Source organism: Oncorhynchus nerka, linkage group LG27, assembly GCF_034236695.1.
Source record: "Oncorhynchus nerka isolate Pitt River linkage group LG27, Oner_Uvic_2.0, whole genome shotgun sequence".
NCBI classification, from domain to species: Eukaryota; Metazoa; Chordata; class Actinopteri; order Salmoniformes; family Salmonidae; genus Oncorhynchus; species Oncorhynchus nerka.
The window spans coordinates 74,710,971-74,738,765 of NC_088422.1; the positions used below are offsets into that span (position 1 = coordinate 74,710,971).

The 27,795-nt window shown below is 43.5% G+C and overlaps 3 protein-coding genes across 3 annotated transcripts in view; all 3 read right to left on the reverse strand.

The window, feature by feature from the left end:
* Positions 1-51: 51 nt before the first annotated feature.
* LOC115112553 (intestinal mucin-like protein) lies at positions 52-7,939 on the reverse strand (the record flags this gene model as incomplete). Its single annotated transcript, XM_065011162.1, has 19 exons — positions 52-508; positions 711-834; positions 1,035-1,074; positions 1,283-1,411; positions 1,505-1,603; positions 1,729-1,851; positions 2,058-2,098; positions 2,227-2,331; positions 2,495-2,663; positions 2,998-3,029; positions 3,244-3,365; positions 3,467-3,536; positions 3,666-3,838; positions 4,062-4,263; positions 4,423-4,606; positions 4,802-5,049; positions 5,170-5,341; positions 5,472-5,677; positions 5,794-7,939. Coding segments are annotated over 19 exons (4,599 nt in total), but the record flags the coding sequence as incomplete, so codon positions are not given.
* Positions 7,940-10,506: 2,567 nt separating this feature from the next.
* LOC135565123 (mucin-2-like) lies at positions 10,507-20,278 on the reverse strand. Its single transcript, XM_065011163.1, has 4 exons — positions 20,185-20,278; positions 14,371-16,844; positions 12,299-13,570; positions 10,507-11,526 (listed from the first exon to the last, which is right to left on the reverse strand). The coding sequence occupies exons 1-4, from the start codon at positions 20,276-20,278 to the stop codon at positions 10,507-10,509; spliced, it is 4,860 nt and encodes a 1,619-aa protein (XP_064867235.1).
* An 898-nt stretch (positions 20,279-21,176) lies between these two features.
* The window catches only part of LOC115112554 (uncharacterized), a 43,008-nt gene continuing 36,389 nt past the window's right edge, over positions 21,177-27,795 (reverse strand). Inside the window, 20 exon segments of the mRNA XM_065011164.1 lie at positions 21,177-21,439; positions 21,534-21,577; positions 21,924-22,071; positions 22,269-22,397; positions 22,579-22,735; positions 22,990-23,229; positions 23,349-23,528; positions 23,669-23,779; positions 23,866-24,004; positions 24,122-24,273; positions 24,461-24,569; positions 24,826-24,870; positions 25,448-25,700; positions 25,907-26,033; positions 26,133-26,227; positions 26,334-26,498; positions 26,598-26,735; positions 26,859-26,928; positions 27,232-27,342; positions 27,538-27,676. Coding sequence (XP_064867236.1) covers positions 21,177-21,439; positions 21,534-21,577; positions 21,924-22,071; positions 22,269-22,397; positions 22,579-22,735; positions 22,990-23,229; positions 23,349-23,528; positions 23,669-23,779; positions 23,866-24,004; positions 24,122-24,273; positions 24,461-24,569; positions 24,826-24,870; positions 25,448-25,700; positions 25,907-26,033; positions 26,133-26,227; positions 26,334-26,498; positions 26,598-26,735; positions 26,859-26,928; positions 27,232-27,342; positions 27,538-27,676 — 2,815 coding nt within the window.

Below are 27,795 nucleotides of genomic sequence, written 5' to 3' on the forward strand. Positions count from 1 at the left end.
AATAGCTTGAAGGATTGTGAGAATTCCTCAAAGAGCGAAGGAACATGCACATGATGCTGCTGTTGTTTATTAATTACTACAAATGAGAAAAGAGATTCTCCACCACATTTATCATAGAAAATACATTAATTTTACAATGAAGGTATAAGAACATAATGCTAAGTGCTGCCGATTGTAGAAATACACTGGCATGACAGATTTAATTAAAACGTAACAAGAAAACAAATTTGGACTAAACATTCCTTGTCATGAGGATAATTCCTATGTCAGTGTGCATGTTGTCTCCCTAGACGTTTAGCGCCTCCTCCTGCGCGGTCTCGTTGTCCCCGGGGCGGTGGTCGTGCCTGCATCACAGTCTGTGACATGACATCCACACGACTCAACGTGGATGTAGGAGTGCTTGACCTTTGATCCATCAGGGCACATCAGCTCCACCTCTTTCTGGCTAGTGGTCGCCTCTTGGCAGCAGGAGCAGTAGTGCATCATGGTGTTCGCCTCTGCTGAGTACCTGCACATTCACAGAAACACAAGAGAAGTTGAAAAGAGGGCTTGAATTCCCTGGGTTGTCTTGACAAGATGAGCACAGGAGCAATAAGTAAGTCAAATTGCCTCCTAGTTCATAAAGGGAACACTAGACAGTGAATAGATGATCACTAACTGGGGCCTGCATGACATTGACTAGTGCTGCATTCAGCATCTGTAGTACTTACATAGAAGAGGTTCCACAGTTTCCTGAGCAGGAATTGATCTCCACAGGCTCAGCGGTCGCACAGCCACTGATGACAATGCTAGTGGTGGTGTACTTCATCTCACAGACATTGCTGCGTTCTGTGCCTGGTCAGGGAAGATGCATCAAGAGTTAGGCTATTGTTTGGTATGACACAGATGAAGCAGAAACAGCCAACATATACAGTTTTGGCCAGTATGTAGTCACACAATGTTTCCGGTTGGTCTTGTTTAGGTGACATAGCATGCTAGTATTAACCAGTAGATAGGTGGTTATTAGGAATGCTTTGGCTGGACGTGTTACTTACAGGTCTTGCAGCATCCATTTGCATCTGTCTTTTCTGTACCCTGCAGTGAAAAATAGGAGAGATGATTTATAAGTGGTAGATTGTATACATTATGTGAGCTCCCTTCCATTCTAAATGTTACTGAAACATCTATCGCTATGACCCAAGAGTGCTAGGAATGATAGTAACATTCTGAGTGAGAAAGGAAAACAGTGTAACTGCAGTATTGATTGTCCCCACGATGGAGGTGAGAGAGGACAGAAACTCACTGGGACACAGTTCTCTGGGCTGAATGCAGGGCACACAGTCTTCACCTCCCCTGGTATATATTGGCCACCAGTTTTCTCACATGTGTACTTCACACATTTGTCACCAGGTGGTGACCACGTTTCGTTCACCTATCGCACAAGGACAAGATGATGAAGAATTATGATGGAGTTTCAGATCATGCAGACAGATTATGCATCCTCATACACTCTTGTTGTACTCACCTGAATAGTGTGTTTGGTCTTATCTGGCATAGTAACCACACAGCTTGTTTGTACACACTTCCCACAACACTGACCAGGTATGGCCTGATACTGGAAGCCCTAAGACGAGGATGGAGAGCCATCATTGAATCATTGTTCACTTATTATATAAGCATGCAGCAGCTTCCAGAGTAGGCTACTGCAAGTTTCTTATAAATGTGTAAATTAATTGATCATCTTTGTACCTGTGAACATGTAGTGTCACAGGAGATATTTGTGCACACAATGTTGTTGAGCTTGGTGCTAGGATCCATGATCGAGCTGCAGATACAATTCTCACAAGTTCCTTCAGGAACTTCAGCACCAGGCTGGAGTGAAAGAGAGAGACAAAAGTTATCATCCACTATAACAGACTTTGAATAGAGCAGGGTCAGAGTGCAAAGGGAGCAGTTCTACAGTAGAATGTGACCAATTATGAGGGCAGCAAACACAATACAGCTTATCTTAAGCTATTTCTAGGTGTATCTTTCAGAAGCTTGTTTAATTTCTTTTATTTTAAATGATTTATTCTTACCTGGTACTCAATGTTATTGTAGACACATACACCCTTAGGAACTGAACAGACACACATTGAGAAGAAATCAGTCAGTAATACTAGTGACTCATGTCAGAGTTAACACAAATGTAACCAGTGATACAGGGGAATTACAAAACCACTGATGAAGTAAATCAAGGGGACTTACCACAGGTATACTCTGGACAGCAACTTGAGATGGACGTGCTTATAATTGCCTCCCACCCTGGTTGGCAGTCCATCATGACTTTGGGGCAAAGCAGTGCATCACACTCTGTTACAGAGGTAACCAATGAGAAGTGATTAAAAGACAAGCCGATAGAGGGTCAAATAACCCCTATGACCCTACATGACACTTCAGATAATCTTGGTCTAGTACTGTATGAATAAGAGTTGGCTTTCTAATGATTTACTGAAGGGTCTGCTCCATCACTCACCACATGTATATTTCTGGCAGCAGCCTTCTGTCTTGTTCACCAGTCTGTATCCAGTCTCATTGCAGATGGGTGTGACTGGTGTGGGGCAGGTGATAGGCTGGCACTGGACAATCATGGAGTCCATGTCACAGGTGCACTGCTGGCAACCACTCTCCCATGTATCACCAGGCTTAATGGAAAAACAGGGTAATGTCAGGTCAATACAGAGACAGAAAAGAGTAACTCAAATGTTTTTGTTCTGCAATGAACTGGATTTAACCATGACAGTTAATATGAACCATCATTAGGTGAGAAGAAATGGGTTGGAGGTAGTTATTCAGAGATTAAACGTTTTCTTCTGGTCAGTTCATTGGAAGGAATAAAGAGGCCAAGACCTATACTATGTCAATGAAAAGTATCCATCCAAGTATGTACGTTTCCCTGACTCACGTGAAATGCATCTCATGATATGTCTATGTTTTGAATGAATATCTGGAGAATATTTAGATGGAGGAAATTCTTACCATTTTGGGGTTGCCATCAGGTCCAGTGCAGCCTGAAAAATAAATAGAGGGTGTGTTTAAAAGTTTTGTCTCACATGGTTGGCGTCACATTCTTCACACCTCAACATCAACACATTTTGTTAACTGTTCCATTACAAATAAAGCCTGTAAGCCATTATTTATGATTCATTTAAGGTTTCAACGTACAGAAAGGTGTAATTTTCATATTGATAGCTACCTGCAAAATGACCCATAACCCATTCTTACCACAGGAGACCACACAAGTATCAGAGTAGGTGCTGAACAAGACGGTTTTAGATGGACAGAAGCAACCCTCCTTCGTCTTATTGGTCATTTGGGTTTGGTTGTTCAAATACTTCTCATTATATCTGCATACAAAAGAGGTTTGGGATTATGCAGGAGATAATTTATTTTAAAAAATGCTCAAATTAAGGAAATTCATATAACATCCAATCAGACTAAAGCTTACTTTGTATTACATGTTGGTTCAACTGCTGGGCCACATGGCATGTACACCTTAGTGGCTGGGCATGTATGCTCTGCAGGACAAAAATAGATCACAGTTATGCTGAACACCATCAAAAACGTTTTTTTAAGTAGCTGCCTAAGACAAAAGTAGCTTCCTATGAATTTGGGGCATGACTACTATGCTTGGATTCATAGCTCACCACATTCTCCATCTGTGGACTTCCTCCAGTCAATGCAGATCCCTTTATTTGCACATTCAGATGCATACGCCTCCAGACTAGAGCAGCTAGAAATAGCATTGTTGCAGACATCTGATCTACAGGCCTGAATGAAGGCATCAGGAGAAACCGCTTTATGGCATTCCTCAAAGACCCTTTGAAATAAAATATCATAGAGAGTGATTTAAAGAGATGCATGGAGTGCAACCTTAAACTAGAAATGCCAATGGAACGGTACCTGTATTATGATAAAACAGGTGTAATTACAAGTAAATTAACATTACAATTGATAAAACACATTAGGAAGTGAATTGTCATTTAGGCATTCATATTGTGTGCTGGTTCCCTTTTTCAAACTTAGTTTGACATGTTGCTTACTTGCTGTTCATGATTTCACAAATGACTGTCTTGCAGGGGGTAGGGGATGTGCTTGGGGTGGCCGTGGTGGTAGAGGGTGGTGCTGTTGGAGGAGTTGGACAGTCCTGGTTTGGAATCAGCCACTGGCTAGCTGCGACTGAGCAGCTCTGTATCTGACCATTAGGTGACTGGCAGTCATTCTTCTGGGAATTATCACAGGTACCTTGAAAAATATGGATATTAAGTAGGGTAAAACCTAGTTAGCAAGGACAAGTCATAGTTGTCTTGTTGTATGCAATTTCTATAGGGTGGTCTAGATAGGAGCATCTACTGAAGGTTTGAAACTGTGAAATGTTTATTGACCCTCTTTAATAATACTCACCACACTGGCCCTCTGTGCTGTTTTGGAAGAGGGAATAAGGAAGGTTGATGCTAAATGATGACCCCTTGTAAGACACCTGAACCTTAAGATCAGGGATCTCCAGCACGACCTCCACACCAGTACTTGTTAGAGCAATGTCACCCATTCTGTAAGCTGGGTAGATTCGTTTACTGTTGACATATACCTGCATTTGTGGAGAAATGAATACACATTTAGATGGTTGAGTCATGTGTTATCTTGAAAGTAGTAACATGACAATGTTAACCGCATTTTTGGTTTTCATTTAAATTTATGGGATTTCAATAAAGCATGATAAAGCAGCAGCATCATTAAAAAATTATGGATATTAATAAAAAAATGTATTTTTTTAAATAGTTACCACATTTTCTGTTGTGTCACCAGATCTCTGCTGGGTTAGAATCACTTCATAGGATTTGTAATGAATGATAAGGGACTGAGGACAGAATCCACTGTCGGCGTTTCCACAGTAGTGATTATCAACAATAATGGTAAGGTTGTATTTGAAGTTGATTTCTTTCACTAAGGTGTATGAGCAGTTCTCCTGGAAATTGTAATATACTCCATCAAATGTCATGTAGTGAGATCCACCCCATCCACTGCATACACCTGCAACATGTTAAAATATGAGTTGATAATAATCTAAGCTATTGACAGAGGACATTGAAAACTAATGAGCAATAATGTCTTATTTTAATTCAGATTGTTGGGTTGTATGTTGCCACTTACATTCACATTCATATGTAAAGCAGCATCCAGTTGAATCATAGACCTTGACAGGTGGACGACCATTCTCACACTGTAGTGGCTCCACTGGCTTGCATTTTACTGGTAGCTGGACAACAATGCCGTCCTGGCAAATTGCTGTGGTACAGCTATTCAGCTGCCAAGACTCTCCATTCTGCCATTGATTTGATAAGGGAAAGCAATTACTCAAACATGCACACACAGGGTTGAACATACAAGCACTATACCACAAAGACAAATATACCCATTCACCCATTTTATTATTAAAAACCTTTTAAAATGACCTTTCTTGGTGGCTGAACGCTAGTGCAGTCTGGGGAGGATTGGGTTGTTGGTGGTGTGGTCGTGGTCTCTTCTGACGTTGTGGGTGATACAGTGGGTGGTGTAGAGGAAGGACATGGATTTGATTCCACTTCAACTTGGCACGTGGCTTTGCAGTAAGCCGTGAAGCACCACCCTGAAGCATCTGTCACATTATACACTAGGTTCCCTGATTGTTGAGAAAGGCAAGTGTTAGAACATTAAGTTTTGCAAATTAAAGTTAATTGAAAGATTAGTGAAATGTCATTTATTTTGATTGTCTGAATGACATTTATAGCATGTTACCTGGTAGATACTGTGTCCCATTAACATTGCAAATGCACTGGCTGGTGGTGACTGCTTGTGATGTAGGTGTAATAATCACTTGTGGCGATGCTGAAGGAGCTGTTGTTGTTGTTGATAATGTGCCTGTGATGACAACTGGCTCTGTTGTTTCTGTACTTGTTGTTGAAGGCTGTGATGTTGAACTTGAAGTTACAATTATATAAGTTGTAGAAGATGTAGTTGGGCCAGTGGTGACAACTTTAGGTGGCTTTGTGGATATAGATGGAATAGTCTCCGTTGTGGTTTCTTCAACTGTTGTAGTTCCACCTGAGGTAGATGTAATTACCTCCGCAGTAGTTGTCGTTGAAGTCGTGGGATTGGAAGTAATGCCAACTGGCCCTGTTGTTTCTTCACCTGTTGTTGTGGACTGGGATGTTGAGGTAGAGGTTTCAACAATTACAGTGGTGGATGTGGTTGTTGGGCCAGTGGTGAATTCTTTAGGTGGCGTTGTGGATGTAGATGGAATAGACTCCGTTGTGCTTTCTTCAACTGTTGTAGTTCCACCTGTGGTAGGTGTAAATACCTCTGCATTTGTGGTGGGTGCCTTTGTTGTTGTTGTTGAAGTTGTTGGATTGGAAGTAATGCCAACTGGCCCTGTTGTTTCTTCACCTGTTGATGTGGGCTGTGGTGTTGAGGTAGAGGTTTCAACAATTACAGTGGTGGAAGTGGTTGTTGGGCCAGTGGTGAATTCTTTAGGTGGCTTTGTGGATGTAGATGGAATAGTCTCCGTTGTGGTTTCTTCAACTTTTGTAGTTCCACCTGTGGTAGGTGTAATTACCTCCGCAGTTGTTGTCGTTGAAGTCGTGGGATTGGAAGTAATGCCAACTGGCCCTGTTGTTTCTTCACCTGTTGATGTGGGCTGTGGTGTTGAGGTAGAGGTTTCAACAATTACAGTGGTGGAAGTGGTTGTTGGGCCAGTGGTGAATTCTTTAGGTGGCTTTGTGGATGTAGATGGAATAGACTCCGTTGTTGTTTCTTCAACTGTTGTAGTTCCACCTGAGGTATATGTAATTACCTCCGCAGTAGTTGTCGTTGAAGTCGTGGGATTGGAAGTAATGCCAACTGGCCCTGTTGTTTCTTCACCTGTTGTTGTGGACTGGGATGTTGAGGTAGAGGTTTCAACAATTACAGTGGTGGATGTGGTTGTTGGGCCAGTGGTGAATTCTTTAGGTGGCGTTGTGGATGTAGATGGAATAGACTCCGTTGTGCTTTCTTCAACTGTTGTAGTTCCACCTGTGGTAGGTGTAAATACCTCTGCATTTGTGGTGGGTGCCTTTGTTGTTGTTGTTGAAGTCGTGGGATTGGAACTAATGCCAACTGGCCCTGTTGTTTCTTCACCTGTTGATGTGGGCTGTGGTGTTGAGGTAGAGGTTTCAACAATTACAGTGGTGGAAGTGGTTGTTGGGCCAGTGGTGAATTCTTTAGGTGGCTTTGTGGATGTAGATGGAATAGACTCCGTTGTTGTTTCTTCAACTGTTGTAGTTCCACCTGTGGTAGGTGTAATTTCCTCTGCATTTGTGGTGGGTGCCTTTGTCGTTGTTGTTGAAGTCGTGGGATTGGAAGTAATGCCAACTGGCCCTGTTGTTTCTTCACCTGTTGATGTGGGCTGTGGTGTTGAGGTAGAGGTTTCAACAATTACAGTGGTGGAAGTGGTTGTTGGGCCAGTGGTGACTTCTTTAGGGGGCTTTGTGGATGTAGATGGAATAGTCTCCGTTGTGGTTTCTTCAACTGTTGTAGTTCCACCTGTGGTAGGTGTAATTACCTCCGCAGTTGTTGTCGTTGAAGTCGTGGGATTGGAAGTAATGCCAACTGGTCCTGTTGTTTCTTCACCTGTTGATGTGGGCTGTGGTGTTGTGGTAGAGGTTTCAACAATTACAGTGGTGGAAGTGGTTGTTGGGCCAGTGGTGAATTCTTTAGGTGGCTTTGTGGATGTAGATGGAATAGACTCAGTGGTTTTTTCTTCAACTGTTGTAGTTCCACCTGTGGTAGGTGTAATTTCCTCTGCATTTGTGGTGGGTGCCTTTGTCGTTGTTGTTGAAGTCGTGGGATTGGAAGTAATGCCAACTGGCCCTGTTGTTTCTTCACCTGTTGATGTGGGCTGTGGTGTTGAGGTAGAGGTTTCAACAATTACAGTGGTGGAAGTGGTTGTTGGGCCAGTGGTGAATTCTTTAGGTGGCTTTGTGGATGTAGATGGAATAGTCTCAGTTGTGGTTTCTTCAACTGTTGTAGTTCCACCTGTGGTAGGTGTAATTACCTCCGCAGTTGTTGTCGTTGAAGTCGTGGGATTGGAAGTAATGCCAACTGGCCCTGTTGTTTCTTCACCTGTTGATGTGGGCTGTGGTGTTGAGGTAGAGGTTTCAACAATTACAGTGGTGGAAGTGGTTGTTGGGCCAGTGGTGAATTCTTTAGGTGGCTTTGTGGATGTAGATGGAATAGTCTCCGTTGTGTTTTCTTCAACTTTTGTAGTTCCACCTGTGGTAGGTGTAATTACCTCTGCAGTTGTTGTGGTTGAAGTCGTGGGATTGGAAGTAATGCCAACTGGCCCTGTTGTTTCTTCACCTGTTGATGTGGGCTGTGGTGTTGAGGTAGAGGTTTCAACAATTACAGTGGTGGAAGTGGTTGTTGGGCCAGTGGTGAATTCTTTAGGTGGCTTTGTGGATGTAGATGGAATAGTCTCCGTTGTGTTTTCTTCAACTTTTGTAGTTCCACCTGTGGTAGGTGTAATTACCTCCGCAGTTGTTGTCGTTGAAGTCGTGGGATTGGAAGTAATGCCAACTGGTCCTGTTGTTTCTTCACCTGTTGATGTGGGCTGTGGTGTTGAGGTAGAGGTTTCAACAATTACAGTGGTGGAAGTGGTTGTTGGGCCAGTGGTGAATTCTTTAGGTGGCTTTGTGGATGTAGATGGAATAGACTCAGTGGTTTTTTCTTCAACTGTTGTAGTTCCACCTGTGGTAGGTGTAATTTCCTCTGCATTTGTGGTGGGTGCCTTTGTCGTTGTTGTTGAAGTCGTGGGATTGGAAGTAATGCCAACTGGCCCTGTTGTTTCTTCACCTGTTGATGTGGGCTGTGGTGTTGAGGTAGAGGTTTCAACAATTACAGTGGTGGAAGTGGTTGTTGGGCCAGTGGTGAATTCTTTAGGTGGCTTTGTGGATGTAGATGGAATAGTCTCCGTTGTGGTTTCTTCAGCTGTTGTAGTTCCACCTGTGGTAGGTGTAATTACCTCCGCAGTTGTTGTCGTTGAAGTCGTGGGATTGGAAGTAATGCCAACTGGCCCTGTTGTTTCTTCACCTGTTGATGTGGGCTGTGGTGTTGAGGTAGAGGTTTCAACAATTACAGTGGTGGAAGTGGTTGTTGGGCCAGTGGTGAATTCTTTAGGTGGCTTTGTGGATGTAGATGGAATAGTCTCCGTTGTGGTTTCTTCAACTGTTGTAGTTCCACCTGTGGTAGGTGTAATTACCTCCGCAGTTGTTGTCGTTGAAGTCGTGGGATTGGAAGTAATGCCAACTGGCCCTGTTGTTTCTTCACCTGTTGATGTGGGCTGTGGTGTTGAGGTAGAGGTTTCAACAATTACAGTGGTGGAAGTGGTTGTTGGGCCAGTGGTGAATTCTTTAGGTGGCTTTGTGGATGTAGATGGAATAGTCTCCGTTGTGGTTTCTTCAACTGTTGTAGTTCCACCTGTGGTAGGTGTAATTTCCTCTGCATTTGTGGTGGGTGCCTTTGTCGTTGTTGTTGAAGTCGTGGGATTGGAAGTAATGCCAACTGGCCCTGTTGTTTCTTCACCTGTTGATGTGGGCTGTGGTGTTGAGGTAGAGGTTTCAACAATTACAGTGGTGGAAGTGGTTGTTGGGCCAGTGGTGAATTCTTTAGGTGGCTTTGTGGATGTAGATGGAATAGTCTCCGTTGTGTTTTCTTCAACTGTTGTAGTTCCACCTGTGGTAGGTGTAATTACCTCCGCAGTTGTTGTCGTTGAAGTCGTGGGATTGGAAGTAATGCCAACTGGCCCTGTTGTTTCTTCACCTGTTGATGTGGGCTGTGGTGTTGAGGTAGAGGTTTCAACAATTACAGTGGTGGAAGTGGTTGTTGGGCCAGTGGTGAATTCTTTAGGTGGCTTTGTGGATGTAGATGGAATAGTCTCCGTTGTGTTTTCTTCAACTTTTGTCGTTCCACCTGTGGTAGGTGTAATTACCTCTGCAGTTGTTGTGGTTGAAGTCGTGGGATTGGAAGTAATGCCAACTGGCCCTGTTGTTTCTTCACCTGTTGATGTGGGCTGTGGTGTTGAGGTAGAGGTTTCAACAATTACAGTGGTGGAAGTGGTTGTTGGGCCAGTGGTGAATTCTTTAGGTGGCTTTGTGGATGTAGATGGAATAGACTCAGTGGTTTTTTCTTCAACTGTTGTGGTTCCACCTGTGGTAGGTGTAATTTCCTCTGCATTTGTGGTGGGTGCCTTTGTCGTTGTTGTTGAAGTCGTGGGATTGGAAGTAATGCCAACTGGCCCTGTTGTTTCTTCACCTGTTGATGTGGGCTGTGGTGTTGAGGTAGAGGTTTCAACAATTACAGTGGTGGAAGTGGTTGTTGGGCCAGTGGTGAATTCTTTAGGTGGCTTTGTGGATGTAGATGGAATAGTCTCCGTTGTGGTTTCTTCAACTGTTGTAGTTCCACCTGTGGTAGGTGTAATTACCTCTGCAGTTGTTGTGGTTGAAGTCGGGGATTGGAAGTAATGCCAACTGGCCCTGTTGTTTCTTCACCTGTTGATGTGGGCTGTGGTGTTGAGGTAGAGGTTTCAACAATTACAGTGGTGGAAGTGGTTGTTGGGCCAGTGGTGAATTCTTTAGGTGGCTTTGTGGATGTAGATGGAATAGTCTCAGTTGTGGTTTCTTCAACTGTTGTAGTTCCACCTGTGGTAGGTGTAATTACCTCCGCAGTTGTTGTCGTTGAAGTCGTGGGATTGGAAGTAATGCCAACTGGCCCTGTTGTTTCTTCACCTGTTGATGTGGGCTGTGGTGTTGAGGTAGAGGTTTCAACAATTACAGTGGTGGAAGTGGTTGTTGGGCCAGTGGTGAATTCTTTAGGTGGCTTTGTGGATGTAGATGGAATAGTCTCCGTTGTGGTTTCTTCAACTGTTGTAGTTCCACCTGTGGTAGGTGTAATTACCTCTGCAGTTGTTGTGGTTGAAGTCGTGGGATTGGAAGTAATGCCAACTGGCCCTGTTGTTTTTTCACCTGTTGATGTGGGCTGTGGTGTTGAGGTAGAGGTTTCAACAATTACAGTGGTGGAAGTGGTTGTTGGGCCAGTGGTGAATTCTTTAGGTGGCTTTGTGGATGTAGATGGAATAGTCTCTGTTGTGTTTTCTTCAACTGTTGTAGTTCCACCTGTGGTAGGTGTAATTACCTCTGCAGTTGTTGTGGTTGAAGTCGTGGGATTGGAAGTAATGCCAACTGGCCCTGTTGTTTCTTCACCTGTTGATGTGGGCTGAGGTGTTGAGGTAGAGGTTTCAACAATTACAGTGGTGGAAGTGGTTGTTGGGCCAGTGGTGAATTCTTTAGGTGGCTTTGTGGATGTAGATGGACTAGTCTCCGTTGTGTTTTCTTCAACTTTTGTAGTTCCACCTGTGGTAGGTGTAATTACCTCCGCAGTTGTTGTCGTTGAAAGTCGTGGGATTGGAAGTAATGCCAACTGGTCCTGTTGTTTCTTCACCTGTTGATGTGGGCTGTGGTGTTGAGGTAGAGGTTTCAACAATTACAGTGGTGGAAGTGGTTGTTGGGCCAGTGGTGAATTCTTTAGGTGGCTTTGTGGATGTAGATGGAATAGTCTCCGTTGTGGTTTCTTCAACTGTTGTAGTTCCACCTGTGGTAGGTGTAATTTCCTCTGCATTTGTGGTGGGTTTTGTCGTTGTTGTTGAAGTCGTGGGATTGGAAGTAATGCCAACTGGCCCTGTTGTTTCTTCACCTGTTGATGTGGGCTGTGGTGTTGAGGTAGAGGTTTCAACAATTACAGTGGTGGAAGTGGTTGTTGGGCCAGTGGTGAATTCTTTAGGTGGCTTTGTGGATGTAGATGGAATAGTCTCCGTTGTGGTTTCTTCAACTGTTGTAGTTCCACCTGTGGTAGGTGTAATTACCTCTGCAGTTGTTGTGGTTGAAGTCGTGGGATTGGAAGTAATGCCAACTGGCCCTGTTGTTTCTTCACCTGTTGATGTGGGCTGTGGTGTTGAGGTAGAGGTTTCAACAATTACAGTGGTGGAAGTGGTTGTTGGGCCAGTGGTGAATTCTTTAGGTGGCTTTGTGGATGTAGATGGAATAGTCTCCGTTGTGGTTTCTTCAACTGTTGTAGTTCCACCTGTGGTAGGTGTAATTACCTCTGCAGTTGTTGTGGTTGAAGTCGTGGGATTGGAAGTAATGCCAACTGGCCCTGTTGTTTCTTCACCTGTTGATGTGGGCTGTGGTGTTGAGGTAGAGGTTTCAACAATTACAGTGGTGGAAGTGGTTGTTGGGCCAGTGGTGAATTCTTTAGGTGGCTTTGTGGATGTAGATGGAATAGTCTCCGTTGTGTTTTCTTCAACTTTTGTCGTTCCACTTGTGGTAGGTGTAATTACCTCTGCAGTTGTTGTGGTTGAAGTCGTGGGATTGGAAGTAATGCCAACTGGCCCTGTTGTTTCTTCACCTGTTGATGTGGGCTGAGGTGTTGAGGTAGAGGTTTCAACAATTACAGTGGTGGAAGTGGTTGTTGGGCCAGTGGTGAATTCTTTAGGTGGCTTTGTGGATGTAGATGGAATAGTCTCCGTTGTGTTTTCTTCAACTTTTGTAGTTCCACCTGTGGTAGGTGTAATTACCTCCGCAGTTGTTGTCGTTGAAGTCGTGGGATTGGAAGTAATGCCAACTGGTCCTGTTGTTTCTTCACCTGTTGATGTGGGCTGTGGTGTTGAGGTAGAGGTTTCAACAATTACAGTGGTGGAAGTGGTTGTTGGGCCAGTGGTGAATTCTTTAGGTGGCTTTGTGGATGTAGATGGAATAGTCTCCGTTGTGGTTTCTTCAACTGTTGTAGTTCCACCTGTGGTAGGTGTAATTTCCTCTGCATTTGTGGTGGGTGCCTTTGTCGTTGTTGTTGAAGTCGTGGGATTGGAAGTAATGCCAACTGGCCCTGTTGTTTCTTCACCTGTTGATGTGGGCTGTGGTGTTGAGGTAGAGGTTTCAACAATTACAGTGGTGGAAGTGGTTGTTGGGCCAGTGGTGAATTCTTTAGGTGGCTTTGTGGATGTAGATGGAATAGTCTCCGTTGTGGTTTCTTCAACTGTTGTAGTTCCACCTGTGGTAGGTGTAATTACCTCTGCAGTTGTTGTGGTTGAAGTCGTGGGATTGGAAGTAATGCCAACTGGCCCTGTTGTTTCTTCACCTGTTGATGTGGGCTGTGGTGTTGAGGTAGAGGTTTCAACAATTACAGTGGTGGAAGTGGTTGTTGGGCCAGTGGTGAATCCTTTAGGTGGCTTTGTGGATGTAGATGGAATAGTCTCCGTTGTGTTTTCTTCAACTTTTGTAGTTCCACCTGTGGTAGGTGTAATTACCTCCGCAGTTGTTGTCGTTGAAGTCGTGGGATTGGAAGTAATGCCAACTGGTCCTGTTGTTTCTTCACCTGTTGATGTGGGCTGTGGTGTTGAGGTAGAGGTTTCAACAATTACAGTGGTGGAAGTGGTTGTTGGGCCAGTGGTGAATTCTTTAGGTGGCTTTGTGGATGTAGATGGAATAGACTCCGTTGTTTTTCTTCAACTGTTGTAGTTCCACCTGTGGTAGGTGTAATTTCCTCTGCATTTGTGGTGGGTGCCTTTGTCGTTGTTGTTGAAGTCGTGGGATTGGAAGTAATGCCAACTGGCCCTGTTGTTTCTTCACCTGTTGATGTGGGCTGTGGTGTTGAGGTAGAGGTTTCAACAATTACAGTGGTGGAAGTGGTTGTTGGGCCAGTGGTGAATTCTTTAGGTGGCTTTGTGGATGTAGATGGAATAGTCTCCGTTGTGGTTTCTTCAACTGTTGTAGTTCCACCTGTGGTAGGTGTAATTACCTCTGCAGTTGTTGTGGTTGAAGTCGTGGGATTGGAAGTAATGCCAACTGGCCCTGTTGTTTCTTCACCTGTTGATGTGGGCTGTGGTGTTGAGGTAGAGGTTTCAACAATTACAGTGGTGGAAGTGGTTGTTGGGCCAGTGGTGAATTCTTTAGGTGGCTTTGTGGATGTAGATGGAATAGACTCAGTGGTTTTTTCTTCAACTGTTGTAGTTCCACCTGTGGTAGGTGTAATTTCCTCTGCATTTGTGGTGGGTGCCTTTGTCGTTGTTGTTGAAGTCGTGGGATTGGAAGTAATGCCAACTGGCCCTGTTGTTTCTTCACCTGTTGATGTGGGCTGTGGTGTTGAGGTAGAGGTTTCAACAATTACAGTGGTGGAAGTGGTTGTTGGGCCAGTGGTGAATTCTTTAGGTGGCTTTGTGGATGTAGATGGAATAGTCTCCGTTGTGGTTTCTTCAACTGTTGTAGTTCCACCTGTGGTAGGTGTAATTACCTCTGCAGTTGTTGTGGTTGAAGTCGTGGGATTGGAAGTAATGCCAACTGGCCCTGTTGTTTCTTCACCTGTTGATGTGGGCTGTGGTGTTGAGGTAGAGGTTTCAACAATTACAGTGGTGGAAGTGGTTGTTGGGCCAGTGGTGAATTCTTTAGGTGGCTTTGTGGATGTAGATGGAATAGTCTCAGTTGTGGTTTCTTCAACTGTTGTAGTTCCACCTGTGGTAGGTGTAATTACCTCCGCAGTTGTTGTCGTTGAAGTCGTGGGATTGGAAGTAATGCCAACTGGCCCTGTTGTTTCTTCACCTGTTGATGTGGGCTGTGGTGTTGAGGTAGAGGTTTCAACCATTACAGTGGTGGAAGTGGTTGTTGGGCCAGTGGTGAATTCTTTAGGTGGCTTTGTGGATGTAGATGGAATAGTCTCCGTTGTGGTTTCTTCAACTGTTGTAGTTCCACCTGTGGTAGGTGTAATTACCTCTGCAGTTGTTGTGGTTGAAGTCGTGGGATTGGAAGTAATGCCAACTGGCCCTGTTGTTTTTTCACCTGTTGATGTGGGCTGTGGTGTTGAGGTAGAGGTTTCAACAATTACAGTGGTGGAAGTGGTTGTTGGGCCAGTGGTGAATTCTTTAGGTGGCTTTGTGGATGTAGATGGAATAGTCTCTGTTGTGTTTTCTTCAACTTTTGTCGTTCCACCTGTGGTAGGTGTAATTACCTCTGCAGTTGTTGTGGTTGAAGTCGTGGGATTGGAAGTAATGCCAACTGGCCCTGTTGTTTCTTCACCTGTTGATGTGGGCTGTGGTGTTGAGGTAGAGGTTTCAACAATTACAGTGGTGGAAGTGGTTGTTGGGCCAGTGGTGAATTCTTTAGGTGGCTTTGTGGATGTAGATGGAATAGTCTCCGTTGTGTTTTCTTCAACTTTTGTAGTTCCACCTGTGGTAGGTGTAATTACCTCCGCAGTTGTTGTCGTTGAAGTCGTGGGATTGGAAGTAATGCCAACTGGTCCTGTTGTTTCTTCACCTGTTGATGTGGGCTGTGGTGTTGAGGTAGAGGTTTCAACAATTACAGTGGTGGAAGTGGTTGTTGGGCCAGTGGTGAATTCTTTAGGTGGCTTTGTGGATGTAGATGGAATAGTCTCCGTTGTGGTTTCTTCAACTGTTGTAGTTCCACCTGTGGTAGGTGTAATTTCCTCTGCATTTGTGGTGGGTGCCTTTGTCGTTGTTGTTGAAGTCGTGGGATTGGAAGTAATGCCAACTGGCCCTGTTGTTTCTTCACCTGTTGATGTGGGCTGTGGTGTTGAGGTAGAGGTTTCAACAATTACAGTGGTGGAAGTGGTTGTTGGGCCAGTGGTGAATTCTTTAGGTGGCTTTGTGGATGTAGATGGAATAGTCTCCGTTGTGGTTTCTTCAACTGTTGTAGTTCCACCTGTGGTAGGTGTAATTACCTCTGCAGTTGTTGTGGTTGAAGTCGTGGGATTGGAAGTAATGCCAACTGGCCCTGTTGTTTCTTCACCTGTTGATGTGGGCTGTGGTGTTGAGGTAGAGGTTTCAACCATTACAGTGGTGGAAGTGGTTGTTGGGCCAGTGGTGAATTCTTTAGGTGGCTTTGTGGATGTAGATGGAATAGTCTCCGTTGTGGTTTCTTCAACTGTTGTAGTTCCACCTGTGGTAGGTGTAATTACCTCTGCAGTTGTTGTGGTTGAAGTCGTGGGATTGGAAGTAATGCCAACTGGCCCTGTTGTTTTTTCACCTGTTGATGTGGGCTGTGGTGTTGAGGTAGAGGTTTCAACAATTACAGTGGTGGAAGTGGTTGTTGGGCCAGTGGTGAATTCTTTAGGTGGCTTTGTGGATGTAGATGGAATAGTCTCCGTTGTGTTTTCTTCAACTTTTGTCGTTCCACTTGTGGTAGGTGTAATTACCTCTGCAGTTGTTGTGGTTGAAGTCGTGGGATTGGAAGTAATGCCAACTGGCCCTGTTGTTTCTTCACCTGTTGATGTGGGCTGAGGTGTTGAGGTAGAGGTTTCAACAATTACAGTGGTGGAAGTGGTTGTTGGGCCAGTGGTGAATTCTTTAGGTGGCTTTGTGGATGTAGATGGACTAGTCTCCGTTGTGTTTTCTTCAACTTTTGTAGTTCCACCTGTGGTAGGTGTAATTACCTCCGCAGTTGTTGTCGTTGAAGTCGTGGGATTGGAAGTAATGCCAACTGGTCCTGTTGTTTCTTCACCTGTTGATGTGGGCTGTGGTGTTGAGGTAGAGGTTTCAACAATTACAGTGGTGGAAGTGGTTGTTGGGCCAGTGGTGAATTCTTTAGGTGGCTTTGTGGATGTAGATGGAATAGTCTCCGTTGTGGTTTCTTCAACTGTTGTAGTTCCACCTGTGGTAGGTGTAATTTCCTCTGCATTTGTGGTGGGTGCCTTTGTCGTTGTTGTTGAAGTCGTGGGATTGGAAGTAATGCCAACTGGCCCTGTTGTTTCTTCACCTGTTGATGTGGGCTGTGGTGTTGAGGTAGAGGTTTCAACAATTACAGTGGTGGAAGTGGTTGTTGGGCCAGTGGTGAATTCTTTAGGTGGCTTTGTGGATGTAGATGGAATAGTCTCCGTTGTGGTTTCTTCAACTGTTGTAGTTCCACCTGTGGTAGGTGTAATTACCTCTGCAGTTGTTGTGGTTGAAGTCGTGGGATTGGAAGTAATGCCAACTGGCCCTGTTGTTTCTTCACCTGTTGATGTGGGCTGTGGTGTTGAGGTAGAGGTTTCAACAATTACAGTGGTGGAAGTGGTTGTTGGGCCAGTGGTGAATTCTTTAGGTGGCTTTGTGGATGTAGATGGAATAGTCTCCGTTGTGTTTTCTTCAACTTTTGTCGTTCCACCTGTGGTAGGTGTAATTACCTCCGCAGTTGTTGTCGTTGAAGTCGTGGGATTGGAAGTAATGCCAACTGGTCCTGTTGTTTCTTCACCTGTTGATGTGGGCTGTGGTGTTGAGGTAGAGGTTTCAACAATTACAGTGGTGGAAGTGGTTGTTGGGCCAGTGGTGAATTCTTTAGGTGGCTTTGTGGATGTAGATGGAATAGACTCCGTGGTTTTTTCTTCAACTGTTGTAGTTCCACCTGTGGTAGGTGTAATTTCCTCTGCATTTGTGGTGGGTGCCTTTGTCGTTGTTGTTGAAGTCGTGGGATTGGAAGTAATGCCAACTGGCCCTGTTGTTTCTTCACCTGTTGATGTGGGCTGTGGTGTTGAGGTAGAGGTTTCAACAATTACAGTGGTGGAAGTGGTTGTTGGGCCAGTGGTGAATTCTTTAGGTGGCTTTGTGGATGTAGATGGAATAGTCTCCGTTGTGGTTTCTTCAACTGTTGTAGTTCCACCTGTGGTAGGTGTAATTACCTCTGCAGTTGTTGTGGTTGAAGTCGTGGGATTGGAAGTAATGCCAACTGGCCCTGTTGTTTCTTCACCTGTTGATGTGGGCTGTGGTGTTGAGGTAGAGGTTTCAACAATTACAGTGGTGGAAGTGGTTGTTGGGCCAGTGGTGAATTCTTTAGGTGGCTTTGTGGATGTAGATGGAATAGACTCCGTGGTTTTTTCTTCAACTGTTGTAGTTCCACCTGTGGTAGGTGTAATTTCCTCTGCATTTGTGGTGGGTGCCTTTGTCGTTGTTGTTGAAGTCGTGGGATTGGAAGTAATGCCAACTGGCCCTGTTGTTTCTTCACCTGTTGATGTGGGCTGTGGTGTTGAGGTAGAGGTTTCAACAATTACAGTGGTGGAAGTGGTTGTTGGGCCAGTGGTGAATTCTTTAGGTGTCTTTGTGGATGTAGATGGAATAGTCTCCGTTGTGGTTTCTTCAACTGTTGTAGTTCCACCTGTGGTAGGTGTAATTTCCTCTGCATTTGTGGTGGGTGCCTTTGTTTGTTGTTGAAGTCGTGGGATTGGAAGTAATGCCAACTGGCCCTGTTGTTTCTTCACCTGTTGATGTGGGCTGTGGTGTTGAGGTAGAGGTTTCAACAATTACAGTGGTGGAAGTGGTTGTTGGGCCAGTGGTGAATTCTTTAGGTGGCTTTGTGGATGTAGATGGAATAGTCTCCGTTGTGTTTTCTTCAACTTTTGTCGTTCCACCTGTGGTAGGTGTAATTACCTCTGCAGTTGTTGTGGTTGAAGTCGTGGGATTGGAAGTAATGCCAACTGGCCCTGTTGTTTCTTCACCTGTTGATGTGGGCTGTGGTGTTGAGGTAGAGGTTTCAACAATTACAGTGGTGGAAGTGGTTGTTGGGCCAGTGGTGAATTCTTTAGGTGGCTTTGTGGATGTAGATGGAATAGTCTCCGTTGCGGTTTCTTCAACTTTTGTAGTTCCACCTGAGGTAGGTGTAATTACCTCCGCAGTTGTTGTCGTTGAAGTCGTGGGATTGGAAGTAATGCCAACTGGCCCTGTTGTTTCTTCACCTGTTGATGTGGGCTGTGGTGTTGAGGTAGAGGTTTCAACAATTACAGTGGTGGAAGTGGTTGTTGGGCCAGTGGTGAATTCTTTAGGTGGCTTTGTGGATGTAGATGGAATAGTCTCCGTTGCGGTTTCTTCAACTTTTGTAGTTCCACCTGAGGTAGGTGTAATTACCTCCGCAGTTGTTGTCGTTGAAGTCGTGGGATTGGAAGTAATGCCAACTGGCCCTGTTGTTTCTTCACCTGTTGATGTGGGCTGTGGTGTTGAGGTAGAGGTTTCAACAATTACAGTGGTGGAAGTGGTTGTTGGGCCAGTGGTGAATTCTTTAGGTGGCTTTGTGGATGTAGATGGAATAGACTCCGTTGTTGTTTCTTCAACTGTTGTAGTTCCACCTGTGGTAGGTGTAATTACCTCTGCAGTTGTTGTGGTTGAAGTCGTGGGATTGGAAGTAATGCCAACTGGCCCTGTTGTTTCTTCACCTGTTATTGTGGACTGTGATGTTGAGGTAGACGTTTCAACAATTACAGTGGTGGAAGTGGTTGTTGGGCCAGTGGTGAATTCTTTAGGTGGCTTTGTGGATGTAGATGGAATAGACTCCGTTGTTGTTTCTTCAACTTTTGTAGTTCCACCTGTGGTAGGTGTAATTACCTCTGCAGTTGTTGTCGTTGAAGTCGTGGGATTGGAAGTAATGCCAACTGGCCCTGTTGTTTCTTCACCTGTTGATGTGGGCTGTGGTGTTGAGGTAGAGGTTTCAACAATTACAGTGGTGGAAGTGGTTGTTGGGCCAGTGGTGAATTCTTTAGGTGGCGTTGTGGATGTAGATGGAATAGACTCTGTTGTGGTTTCTTCAACTGTTGTAGTTCCACCTGTGGTAGGTGTAATATCCTCTGCATTTGTGGTGGGTGCATTTGTTGTTGTGGTTGAAGTCATTGGACTGGATGTAATGCCAACTGGCCCTGTTGTTTCTTCACCTGTTATTGTGGACTGTGATGTTGAGGTAGACGTTTCAACAATTACTGTGGTGGAAGTGGTTGTTGGGCCAGCGGTGACAATTTTAGGCGGCTGTGTAGTTACCTCTGCAGTTGTTGTAGGTGCCTTTGTAGTTGTGATTGAAGTTGAGGGCTGTGATGTTGAGGTAGAGGCTTCAACATTTTCAGTTGTAGATGATGATGCTGTGGTGTGTGTGAATATCCCGGATGTAATTGTATTGGTACTTTGGGAGTGAGGCTCTGTTGTCAATATTCCACCTGTGAAGACTGATTCTGTTGTTGTTGAGGGCTGTGTTGTTGATGTTAAAGGCCACAATGTACCTGTAAGTTGAGGTATTGTTTTTGTAATTGGCGCAATCGAAGTTACTGATGGTTTTGTGGTGACACGTGATGTCGTTGTTGCCATACCAGTGGTGACTACTTTAGGTGGCTTTGTAGATGTGATCGTCTCAGTTGTGGTTTCTTCCTTTGTTGCTACTTCTCCACTTGTTGTGGGTACCATAGTTGTTGTAGTTACAGTTGTCGGTTTGGGAATTGTGACTGTACTTGATCCTGATGATGTAGTTGAAGGATTTAATGATGAACTTGTGGTGATTTTAGGTGTCATCTCCATTGTTGTAGAAGACCAAGAAGACCAAGACCAAGTTGAAGTTGGTTCTGTTTTTGAAAAAGATATACCTTTAGTTAACTTGGCTAGAATAATAACATTTTAATTGACCAAATAGCTCGTATTTACAAAACGTATCATTCATATTCAATTTGAACATATTGTCAATATGAATTAAGCTCATCACTACCACCTACAGTAGGGTCCACCTGAACCCGAATACCTGAGACTCCACCAGGGGCCCGAGCTGGTACGGGTCCAAAATTCAAACTTTTCCTTCTGGTCCGGGTCGAGGCATGTTTGATTGTCATTGGGTCTTACAGCTGATTGACCTGATTGGACCTGAATGGACCCGACAACAGCTCTGCATAGCCTGTACCATATTTATTTTACTATAATATGTTGAATTTATTGACTTCTAGAAGGCCTAGACAAAATATACAAAATATACAAATTAGCCAGAGGAGCATCTTGGCTGATAAATATAATTAGTTTGTCACTCTGTTCCAATCAGGTCTGGTCTAGAACTGGACCAGTTAGAGTATGGGTCGGGTCTAGGTCTGGTTGTCGTCGGGTCCATTCGTGTTTGGGTTTGATTGTTCTCGGGTCTGTTCGCGTCCAGGTCCCCCTTCATTTTAAATGATTGTATCCGTTCAGGTCCGGGTCTGATTCTCGGGTTTTGGACCCAAGAAGACCTTAACTACCATCTTACATACAAATTGCTATGAAGTTCCATCAAGATTTCCATTTATCAGTATGGTATTTAGCACAAATTGGGCTGCCCTTTAATCATTCAAGAGTTTCTCTGCTTACCAGGTGTTGTGAAGTGGAAGACAGTTGTGGGTTTTAGTGTGGTTGTTGCATGGACAGTTGTTGTGGTCAGAGGGGAAGTTGTGGTTGGTACTGGAGTTGTGGTCACTTGACAAGGGGAAATGTTCCTGGTAATGGTTCCGTTCGCCGCACAAACAGCAACAATGCAGTTACCAATCCCATCTGTTGTGTTGTAGAGGGTTTCTCCATATGGGTGTTGTTTACCATTATACAAGCATGTACAATCTGCAATAAAACAAAGTATTTTAAATTAGATTCAATCAATGTTGCTTTGGGCATTGCTAAATATTTTACTTTTATTTGATGATGTCATCCTTACCATTTACATCATAACTACAGCTCACTCCAGTCATTGTGCAGGTGCTTTAAAAGAAGAACAATGATTTAAATGTTTTAAATATTCCCAGTTTTAAATTATATAGATATAAATGTTTTGTTCAAAATACTATTATAGAGGTATAAATAATCAGGGTTTGGTAATAAAGTACTGTAAGTTGTGAAATGCATGGCAAGTTTTCAGATTGCCATATAGCCATAATTGGCATCACTATGGAAAAACTAGCATGACCTTCCCATCTTAGACAAACCCCTTACCACCCTCTTCCCTAAAATTAATGCAATACAGAAAACCTAATACTTTCACAGTTGTAACATTCAGAATATGCTCTGAAATAGCACAGTTACTGTGAATTGAATGATTTTAACATACCATGTTTCACAGTTTTGTGCCGGAAGATTCTGTCCATTGGTGTACTGGTTTCCTTCATAGTCATAACAGCCACATTGTTCCCTCTCCACACACTTCATTGTCTCCTCATTGAAGTAAGGTTGTGCCGCAGGACAGTTAGGATAGCAGCCTGTAATAACCACAATAGCCAAGAGGTTACAAAAGGTCAAGTCTTGTTAAGGATAACAGTAGTCAGTGTAAATGTAGCCTGAGGCTGCTCAGACACACAGCATGTAGATGTAAAACCATTGTCGGGGTCAGTTCCAATTACAATTGTTATTCAGAAATAATATCCAAAATGAGACAAAATATGAGTTATATCCCTACCTTCCAATGCTGGAATTAAACTAGAACAGTCTCCGGAAGGGTTTCTGCAGGTCTTCATACACTGAGCTCCACATGCCTTGTAGTGCCACTCACATTCTCCAGTGGGGTTGTAGTAATCACAGAACAGTGCTGTTTGTGGTGGACAAAATATGATGGGCAAAATATATTTCATTAATTGAACTAGAATAATGATCCCTTTTCATGATCAACTGTCCAATATGATAATGTGTCAACCTGGTCCAGTAATGAATTGACAAGTGCCGTAATGTAGTTGAAAATCACATTCAATAATGATTGTGAAGAAACTTACGGCAAATTCGAGGGGTTCTCCAGGCTACGCATGCTCCAGCTTCATTGCAGGCCTTTGCATAAGCTGCCACTGCGGTACAGAAGCACTCACAGTCTCCACCACTGTCACAAGCACATGAGTCTCTCACACAAGCATCGTAGTAAGGAGAGGGGTCCACCTTAAAAGCACAGCAATGTGTTGTAAGATATACAGAAGTTGCATTGTGAAGCACATTTCTTTGCCCACAAAAGACAATCCACATATCTTACTAGTGTTCAAATCAAATCAAATCAAATTGTATTGTTCACACACACATGGTTAGCAGATGTTAATGCGAGTGTAGCGAAATGCTTGTGCTTCTAGTTCCGACCATGCAGTAATATCTAACAAGTAATCTAACAATGATTAAATCCTATTTGAATATATCCATACCTGGTTCTGGCAGGCTGCGAAGACATCACTGTTAATGATGCTGCACTGTTTCTGGGCCCAAGACGCTCTGTACGGGTTGGAGGCACATGGGTGCACTACAGCGGATACACTTGGGCAGCTTGATGAAACTTTCCAGCTGTTTCCAAATTCCACTGGATCAACAACTGTCGCCTGGGCTCTAGTGGTGAAGTCATTGTTTGCGTTGCCATCATAGTTTCCACACAGACCACACACTTGCCCCTGAAGAAAAGAGATCATGAATTAAAATGATTGACTTGACAGGGTTATACAAAAGTCTCTGTAATATCAGATTTGACTGAATACTGAATTCATTTCTTCATCAGAGTATCTTAATGTACCTGGTATTGTGGGCTAAGCTTGATAAAGAGACTGGTCTTCTTGTCCCACATGAGGATTAGACCACTTTTGACTTCAATGACCAGATAATTCCCCAGAAGGCTGATCTGTTTAGGAAACTGCTCTTCTGGAGTACTCCTGACAACTTGAGCGGTCCCATCTGCCAGTATGAGCTCACTGGTCTGAAGAAGAGAAATATGTTTTCATACATAACTTGGTCTGAAATCGGATCTCAACTTGATGTTTGGTTCATGATTTGTTGATTGTTCTTTACACGAGGGATGGAATGTACAGTATTGTGTGAAGTCAAGTTGCTCATTACCCCCAGGAAGAGCTTGATGGTCTTGGAGCAGGTGGTGCCTTTAGTTCCACAAGGAACATTCTCAGTGAGGACTCTGAAGCTGCCACTGCCATTAGTATTGCCACAGTAGTCCTGTGCGAAAGGAAAATGTTCTTAATATGGTTCAAATTCACACTTCTCAATGCTGATACAATTCTACCAAATAAAGAGACACAAACCTGAATGAGAGTGTATTCACAGTTTCCATTAAAGTTGAACCTTTTCTCATCAAAGGTGATATAGTGACCCTCTCCGTAGATTGCACAAACTCCATCACAAAGATGTGTGGTACACTGCCATTGTCTGTCCTTGCAAGTACTGTGAACAACACACACATAATGTCACAAAAATTGCCTGACATTTTTTTCATTATTTGTACATCTGTGTTCTTTATGTTTTCTCCCCCATGAGATGTAAGACACAAAACAGGCATACCATGTATTGCAGTCAACCTTAAGAGTCTCTCCAGCTTGGTAAGTAGCTCCATTGTGAGAACAAGGACAAAGTTCCTCCTTGATGCAGTCTCTGTTCCCATCAGACACCAGTCCGGTGGGGCACATACAACCTGATGTGCACTCTGTGCTGATCTAAAGCGATTTAACAAAGTGCACACAAATTAAAGAGATATGGACTATGTTGTTGTACACTGGGGGAGGAGGGGGGTGGGTATTTGACATAATTGAGATTCTCAAAAGTTTTTGTTCAGTCAACACAAAACTCAGTATAATAGTGACAGTACGTGACAATCCCATTTAGAGTGAGTAAGGGACTCACACAGGTCATATCCAGAGTTTTGCAGCTCTTCTGACACTCTGAACCTGAAGCTCCTGGAGGTGCAGTTGAGCAGTTGAAGAAAACCATTGGCACTGTGCATACTGGGGATTTATGAGAATACACGTTTTAAAAAATTATTTCAATTCTCAAACAAGCACAATATAATGATCATATATCCAGAAATATCCACATTCATCATCATCATTAATCAAATTGTCTTACATGAATTGCTTGAATCCCCTTGGTTCATTTCAAATGTACCTGTTTTGTGAAGGATGCATGTAAAGGGTTAAATCATATTGAGCCATATATTTTATCAATAAATTAAATTAATAAATTGAAAGCAAAGATAAAACTTACTGGATGGTCTTGCTCCCCCAGTGCAACTCAGTGTCCCTTGTCTGCAAGTACTGTAAAATAGTTACAGTATTCATAGTTATAGTTAGTAAGATAATGAAATGAACAGCAAATATCATTATGACATGATTTAATACACAGTTTTGAATATATCCATGAAGTTTCATTTGTACTTGTATTTATTTTGGGCTCCTATCTTTATTTGTATCAAATCAAATGTATTTATATAGACATTATTACATCAGCTGATATACCAAAGTGCTGTACAGAAACCCAGCCTAAAACCCCAAACAGCAAGCAATGCAGGTGTAGAAGCACAGTGGCGAGGAAAAACTCCCTAGAAAGGCCAGAACCTAGGAAGAAACCTAGAGAGGAACCAGGCTCTGAGGGGTGGCCAGTCCTTATCTGGCTGTGCCGGGTGGAGATTATAACAGAACATGGCCAAGATGTTCAAATGTTCATAAATGACCAGCATGGTCAAATAATAATAATCACAGTAGTTGTCGAGGGTGCAACAGGTCAGCACCTCAGGAGTAAATGTCAGTTGGCTTTTCATAGCCAATCATTGAGAGTATCTCTACCGCTCCTGCTGTCTCCTGCTGTCTTTATATGCATGAGGGAGGTGCTTACCAGGTGGCACCGTCTCTAGTGATAGTCTCTCCTGCAGGGACCACTGAGCCCTTGTCATAGCAGGGACAGTTGGTGGGGGCAACACACTGGCCAGCCTCGTCCATGTAGGTGCCCTCTGCACAGCCACAGCCGTCCACCGGAACAAACTTCACCTGGCAAGATTGGTCTGTCATGCTCAGTGAGCGGCAGGTGCGTCCACAGCTGGTCATGTTGTAGGTATAAACTGTTTGTCTGGGACAGGCGGCGAATTTATCTGAGAAAAGTCATTAGATATGAGTAGTATTAGCAAGATATTGATTTCCTTATATCTTTGTATTTCTGCAGTTATTTCTTCAGATTATTTGTACTTAGTAACTACTGTTGTTGTTTCAGTAAAATCATTATATTCTAATCAATTTGCAGCACTCATTATAATGACACATTGCGAGAGCTCTCCATGGTGCCGTGCTGTCTACTCACTGCAGATAGTGTCTCTCCAGCCGCTGAGCTGGATACCCTCGGCAGCACAAGCGTGGACATAAGAGGAGACGGCAGCACACATGCAGTCCTCACTCTTCTCGCAGTTACAGCTGTCATACATGCAGTTCTGTTGGAAAAAGAGTCAACGTGTGTCAAGACTATAACCTCAATCACATGAGAGTTTAATGGTATTACTTTGTGATTGTATCCTTCTTAACTAACTTACGGTTTTGTAGGTGTCTGGTCTTATTTCAGAATGGCAAGGCGAGAACACTCCTTTAGGATCTGATAACATGGAACACCAGTGCTGGGCGTATTTCTCTGTGAAAAAGACAATCATAATTTCAACATAAGCATATACCATCTTAGATAACTTTGTTATAATCATTCAACAAGTGATGAATCTGTAGGCTTAATAAATATGTACCGTTTTCGATGCTCAAACTGCAGGGGTTTTCAAAGCTAGTCTTGACATCAGGGCAGCTGGCCATGGTCTTCCATGTGTTGGCAAAAGCTACAGCTGTGCCCTCCACCAATCCACTGATGACTCTGAACTCATCTGCCTGAACGTCATTGTAGTTTCCGCAAAGGCCTGAGGAAAATAATTGAAGCCATATGATGCTATTAGATTTTTGTGAATAGAGATACTGAAGAAAAACCTATGAAACTGGTGGATGAATCTGAAGCATACCACAGGTTGTTCCTTTGTAGGATGAGATGGCAGTTATGTAGATCTGCATAACTGGTGAAAGCTGGATCTGAAGTTGAACTCCAAGAGTTGTCTGGATAACAATGTAGAATGAGGAGGGCTTGAAGATGGTCACTTCAGCTGCAATACATGAAATAAATAGATGGACATCATTAAGGCTTCATCTAGTGAATATAAATTATATGGAGCTCATACACTGATCCACACTACAATTTAATTTGGCATTACAATGGATTGTCTCACCTGTATTGAGTGGGAGCTGAGAAAGAATCTGATTTACAAGAACACTTCCACTTGACTGGACTTGGATCACCTGTGAATTAGATAAGATAATGGATTCTATAAAATTCTAATTGGTTCATATGTGTTTATTGAATAATCCCCTCTAGACACAAACATTACCATGCATGAGCATTTTAAAAGATTGCAAACAGCCTGGCAATATTTGCCAAATCAGGGCAATTTTAAAGAAGGTTATTGTGTGTGTAGTCAAAAAGGTTTAGGGACATTTATTTGCAAGCCAGTATAATTATCTTCAAGAAGTGGTTTGGTTTGGAAATGAGTTGACAGGTCATTGTGTTATTTTCTCTGAAACATATTTGGGGAGTTGCCTTACGGTGGATCTGCTGGAGAGGGCTAGGGTAACAGCCCTCATACAGGTCTGAGTGTCAGTCAACCCACACTTCACAATGTCTCCCAGCACGGTGAATTCAGTTCCATTGCATTGCTGAAAGAAAACAAGCATGATTTTGAAGGCAAAAACATGAAATGAGAGTGACTCGTTTGGACCCATTTCTATGTCAACAAATGGCTTGAGGAAAAGCTATTTTACCTCACCTTTTCACCTTAGTTTGCACTGAAAACGTATCAAGAGTTTCTACTTGCTTCTATTGCTTTGCTATACTGCACCACATGGACTGACCTTGGTCAGAATGTAAGAGCAGTCCCCATGGAAGGTGTAGGCTTTCCCATCATAGGTGTTGATGTGGGATCCTCCCTCCACAGAGCAGGTCCCAGGACAGTCCTTGTCTGTACAGGCCCACTGACCACCAGCACAGGTGCTAAAGGGAACATTTACAGGCTCATCTCACAACTGCATTCACACAGTATTTTAGAAATATTGATGATTTAGTTTCTATAATCACACTGTGGAGTTTGACATGATTCATGAAAATGAGGC